The sequence below is a fragment of the Tupaia chinensis genome, unplaced genomic scaffold (assembly GCF_000334495.1).
Source record: "Tupaia chinensis unplaced genomic scaffold, TupChi_1.0 Scaffold144022_1, whole genome shotgun sequence".
Classification (NCBI taxonomy): domain Eukaryota; kingdom Metazoa; phylum Chordata; class Mammalia; order Scandentia; family Tupaiidae; genus Tupaia; species Tupaia belangeri.
Window position 1 is genome coordinate 229,305 of NW_006203874.1, and position 5,870 is coordinate 235,174.

General features: G+C 54.9%; 1 protein-coding gene across 3 annotated transcripts in view; it reads right to left on the minus strand.

The window, feature by feature from the left end:
* LOC102474663 (glyoxylate/hydroxypyruvate reductase B) overlaps positions 1 to 5,870 on the minus strand; it is a 25,546-nt gene that overhangs the window by 9,963 nt on the left and 9,713 nt on the right. For all 3 annotated transcript variants that reach the window (XM_006165766.3, XM_027767211.1, XM_006165768.3), the window contains one exon: positions 4,211 to 4,382. In XM_006165766.3, coding sequence (XP_006165828.1) covers positions 4,211 to 4,382 — 172 coding nt within the window. The remainder of the gene's footprint in view (positions 1 to 4,210; positions 4,383 to 5,870) is intronic.

The window sequence follows — 5,870 nt, forward strand, 5'->3', positions numbered from 1 at the left end:
AGGCTGGCTCGGAGCCCCCTCTGTGGCAGGTATCGAGGGTCCGACGCAGGCTGGACCCTAGTCCTGTGTTCCTTTGCTTCCAGCCACGTCGTAACCTGCCCTGTTTACCTGGGGAACTGGGGACCAACAGAGACCCCGAGTCTGGTCACCACATGGGCTGGAGAACAGCACCGATCCCCACAACACGCTGACCACAGCTCCCCATGAGGGCCGGCCCCCGTGGCTTTGACCTTCCTGTGGCCCCAAAGGCCACGACTCAAGTTTCTCATTGTTTATTGTGCAAATAAAGTAACTGAGATGAGAGAAGATTCTGCTATTGAACTGCCCAGCTTTCCAGGCCTCTAGAAATGCTGGTTACAGGACACGCTGAGTTTTCCACATTTCTTGAGAGACCAGAAGCCCATTCCTTTATTTAACCACTGTCAGTTACACAACTGTCCTAGATGCCAGTTCTGTCCGGGCAGTGGGACAACAGCAAAACTGCAGAGACATCGGGGCCAGCATGTGGTGTAGTGGTTAAGTGTTGAACTCCCATGTGACTGACTACAGCTCAAGTCCTGGACCCAGTGGCTTGAAATTCATGTTGCGTGTTGGGAACCAGCAGTTAGCGTAATGGCTATGTCGCTGGACTCCCACGTAGTCAACCGCGGTTCGCGTCCCAGACCCAGTGGCTTAAAACTCACGCCAGGCGCATGTGCGTGCGTGCCCAAGATCCTGAGAGGGGAATGGAGGAGAAGGGATTGCGGCGTGACCATCCCCCCGGGGGGGTGATTTCTCGCTTTCTGTGTCTATGTCTCTGTCTGTCTGGCACGCGCCCTATAGCGAAAATCTCTCCAAAAAAAAAGAAAATCATGGTGTGTGTGTGTGTGTGCATGCCCACAATCCTGAGAAAAGAGTGGAGGAGAAGGGACTGCAGCATGGCCATGCGCCCTGGGGGCTGATTTCTCAATTTCTGTCTCTCTGTCTGTCTCTCCAGCCAGCACATGTGTCCTATAGCAAAAATCTCAACAACAAAAAATAGAGATGTCTGACCCTGCACAGTTGCATCCTTGCAAGACTGAGACGGATGAGTACACAGGCTGCATGCCTGCATCTGCAACCACCACACCTTGGCCGGGACAGACCGGGCCGACCAGGCTGGAGGAGCCAGCCAGGCACAGCCCCAGCCCCAGCGAAGGGAGGAAGCTTGCTGGGCCCGGGCATAGGCTCAGGACCGGGGGACCCACGAAGGGGGACCAGGAGAAACCATTGCGTTCACTCTGGCTGAGCCCCACCAAAACACGAGCTTCCTCCTTACAGGTGTTGGGATAGCCGCTGCGTGCCAACACTGCCTATGTCTGCCCGGCGGAGGAGGCTGCATGGCGCAGGTAGGGTTTCAGCAAGCCACCCGTGCTCACCACGACATGACTACGGCCTTCGCTGGCCTGCTCCGGAATCTGGTTACTGAGTTAATAAAGGTGGCTATCACGTGGCAGTGTTTGCTTGAGAAGTTTTTGCCTTAGGGCATGTGTGCTCACTGGAGAGAGCGAGAGACAGAGACAGTGAGAGGGAAAGTGATAAATACTGCCCCGGGGGATGGCCACATCGCAATCCCTTCTCCATTCTCCTCCCAGGATCTTGGGCATGCATGCACACGTGCCCAGTGTGATTTTGAAGGCACCAGGTCCAGGACTTGAATGGCAGTCGGCCATGTGGGAGTCCGGCACTGTAACTGCTATGCCATCTGCTGGTCCCCGTGGTGGTGTTTTCAATGTTTGGAAAATATACTTCTGTGCTGACAATACCGCTTCACGCCACTTGCATTCATATCAGGGAAGGGGCCTTGGACATCATGTGACTGATAGAGAGGTCCCCACCCCCCAGGTCAGGAGACCTGGTGGCGGCGGGGCTAAGGGAGAAGTCTCACGCCATGTGTACCGGGAGTCGCTCAGCACTATGAGTGGTCTGGCTTGCCGGAGAGTAGGAAGGTGGGTGTGGGAGGGTGTGAGCAGTGAGGGGTGGGGGGTAGAATAAAATTAAACTATCCTGTCTTATAAAGATAAAGTCTAACCTTTGCCTCTTTTGCTTCTGTACTAAAATTAAACTATCCTGTCTTATAAAGTCTAACCTTTGCCTCTTTTGCTTCTGTACTAAATCTGATGCTGCTGAAGTTGTGGAAGCCTGGGGCAATTCGTTAGCACCTTGCAGGAAGCCCAGAGCCATTTGCAAGTTAGCTTAGCACCTTGCAGGAAGCCGGACCCTTGTATTGTAAAACTCCCCCCTTCTGCTAGCCCGGGAAACCCAGATCAAATGCCCCTGCAAACCTGACCAAATGGCTACAATTGTAAAGAGAAACATTTTTGTCCTGCTTGAGCAACTCCAGGGTCGCCATAAAATTACCCTTGAAGCCCCTTATCTTTCTTCCTCATTCTTTCCTCCCCTCACCCCATGGACTCATGTCTATATAACCTGAATGCCCCTTTGTTCGGGGCTTCACTCGTAATCATGTCTTGTATAACTGAGAGTGGTCCTAGCACGCTAGCAATAAAGCCTCTTGCATTTTACATCAAGAACCGGCTTTTGTGGTTGATTGGGGTCGCCGTTGCCGTAACACTCCCTGGACAAGGAGGTTCAGCGGGTTAGGAAAGACTCCTCTGGGGCGAAGTCCAGACCACGATCTTGCACATGGAGCTGTGGTAAGCCACATGGTCACCAGGTCTCACGGCACCAGCCAGGTGGGTGGCCACACCCAAGGAAGGTGTGGAGGGGCAGTGGGAGGCAGCAAGCCACACTCACCCAGCCCTTGACGTGGGAGACGGGTCCTGACCGCCCCCGACGCCAGACGAGGCTCAGAGCATGGCCCGCGGGGCTGCCAGCTGCACTGCGGGGCTGCCAGCTGCACTGCGTCTTTCAGAAGCTTGGGAAGAGCTCAGCCTGCAGCATAGGGCCAAGGACCAGTCAGACTGCCCGGTGAGCATGGGCGGCCTTGCCCACACTCAAAAGTATCCCTCCAAAATAAAAAGCACTCAGGGACCAGCAGGTGGTGAAGTGGTTAAAGCGCTGGATATTTCCACTGGCCAACCATGGTTCAAGTCCTGACCTGGTGGCTTGCTTTCTCACTTTCTCTCTCTCTCTGTGTCTCTCTGGTCAAAATAAAACAATTAAATGAATAAATAAAATTAAAAATAATTTAAATAAATAAATAAATAAAAAGTGCTCACTTTGGGGGAGCAAGTAGCATGATGGTTAAGGCTGGACTCCCACATGACCGAACACGGCTCAGGTCCCAGACTTGGTGATTTGAAAATCATACTGGGTGCAAGTGCATGGGTGCCCAGAATCCCGAGAGGAGGCTGGAGAAGGGACTGTGGCATGCCTATTGCCCCTGGGGTATAATTTCTCACTTTCCCTCTCTGTCTCTCTCTTCTAGTGAGCACAAATACCCTATGGCAAAAAAAATCTTTAAAATGTGGGACCAGCAGTTAGCATAATGGCTGTGTCGCTGGAATCCCATGTGGTCGACCGCGGTTCGAGTCCCGGACCCAGTGTCTTAAACTCATGCTGGGCGCAAGTGCATGCGTGCCCAAGATCCCAAGAGGAGAATGGAGGAGAAAGGATTGCGGCATGGCCAAACCCTCTGGGGGGCGATTTCTCGCTTTCTGTCTCTGTCTTTCTGGCAAGCGCACACGCCCTATAGCAAAAACCTCTAAAAAAAAATCTTTAAAATCTAAAAAAGAAAGAAGACAGAGCTCACACTGTGGGGGAGTCGAAACTTCTTCCTTTATGGTGAGTTTTTTATTACTGTTATTATTATTTTAAGAGACTTTTTACTATGGGGCGCATGTGCTTACTGGAGACACACAGAGAGACAGAGAGCTGGAAAGTAAGAGCTCACCCCCTGGGGGATGGCCATGCTGCAGCCCCTGTTCTTTGATTCTCCTCTCAGGATTTGGGGCAAGCACATGTGCCCAGCACGAGTTTCTAGCCACTGCGTCCGGGAGTCAAACCACGGTCAGCCATGTGGGAGTTCTGGGCCTTAACCACCACATCACCTGCTGGCCCCTTGGAGGAAAGAATCAAGAGCCAAGTTTCTCAGTAACCATCCAAGTTCCCGATCCCGTTCTTGGCCTGGGTTCTACTTGGAGAACAAGGAGTCCTGGGAGGGCGCCTGGCCATGCGGGCAGTGGTGGCGCGAGTCCTGCCGCTGGCTCCCGAGGCCACTGCTGATTACCTGCGGTGCCGGTTGTGGTACAGAACCTCCATTTCAAATGCCTTGGCCCGCTGAGCAACCTTGTAGCCAATGGTGCCCATACCGACGATCCCCAGAGTGGCCCCTGCCACATCCTGGCCCATCCAGTTCACAGCGAAGTCCTGCGTGTCTGGTGAGATGGCCAGCTGGTGTCCTGAAACAGGGGGCTCAGCGTGAGCTCAGCAGAGGCAGACCAGCCCTGCAGCCCCGACCATGACTCTAGCCCTAACCCTAACCCTAACCTTAACCGGCAGAGCCAGACCAGCCCCGCAGCCCCAACCCTGACCCTAACCGGCAGAACCAAACCAGCCCTGCAGCCCCGGCCCCGGCCCCAACCCCAACCCTAACCGGAAGAGCCAGACCAGCCCTGCAGCCCTGGCCCCGGCCCCGACCTTGACCCTAGCCCTAACTGGCAAAATTAGACCAGCCCCGCAGCCCTAGCCCTGACCCTAACCCAACCCTGACCCTGACCCTAACGAGCTGGGCAACCTAACTCAACCCCAACCCTAACCCCTATCTCTAACCCTGATCATAACTGTAACCTTAACCATAACTCTAGCTCTAACCCCTAACCCTAACCCTAACCATGAAATAGCCGAGGTGCAGCGTGAGCGTCAGGGATGCCATAGACAAGTCTGCAGCCATCCCGGGGCTCCTGCCAGTGCCAGGCAGGACGGACACTCACAGGTTCGCGTCTCTGCGAGAGGAGAGTGAGGAATACATGGCAGACCCTCCTGGCCGAAGGCTTTCAAGTAGCACCTTCTTCCACGTTAAGGAAGGGTTTCTGGCTTAAGTCCATGTTTTGGGCTGCGTGTTACCAGTGACCAGAAACGCAGCCCGCTGCTCTCACCGCCCATGGCCCGCGCCACTTGGGACGAGCAGTGCTGAGCAGCACCGCACAGTCCGACCCGACCGGGAAGGCTCCCAGGAGGTCTGTTGTGCTCTGGCTGGCCCAGGCTGACCCACAGTGGTTCTAAAGTCACGTCCCAACACCTCACCGCCTGCTCTAATGTGTGAAATTGGGCCAGAGAAATTGCTGTCAGCAAGGCTGCACTGCACCAGCTCAGGGTGGGCACGGAGCGGGCGCTGCAAGAGTGGGCGGGGTACAGGGTGGGCATGGGGGCAAGGCGGCTGCAGGAAGGGGCAGGACACGGGGTGGACATAGGGGCGGGGCAGCTGCAGGAGTGGGTGGGGCACGAAGCAGGCATGGGGGCAGGGCGGCTGCAGGATGGGGTGCGGGGCGCAGGGCGCAGGGCGCAGGGCGGCCTGGCGTGGCTGCCATACCCAGGGAAGCCACAGCTCCTAAGATAACAAGGCCAGGAAAGGCACATGGTTTGAAGAAACCACTCTGCAAACTTTGAAGCCATGCTAGCATATATGCACTTTTTAAAAATTGTGCCAGAGTACACACATGCTCACTGGAGAGAGACCCCCGGGGTGGGGGGCCAAGCCACAACCCCTTCTACTCCACCTCCTCTTTTTTGGGACTTTGGGCACGCACATACATGTGCCCAGCAAGGTTCTCAAGCTTCTAGGTCTGGGACTTGAACCACACGTCATTTTAGGAGGACCCCATTACACCATGGGCTGGCCCTGCATATGCAATTTTCGAAGGTTTTTTTTTTTTTTTTTTGGGGGGGTT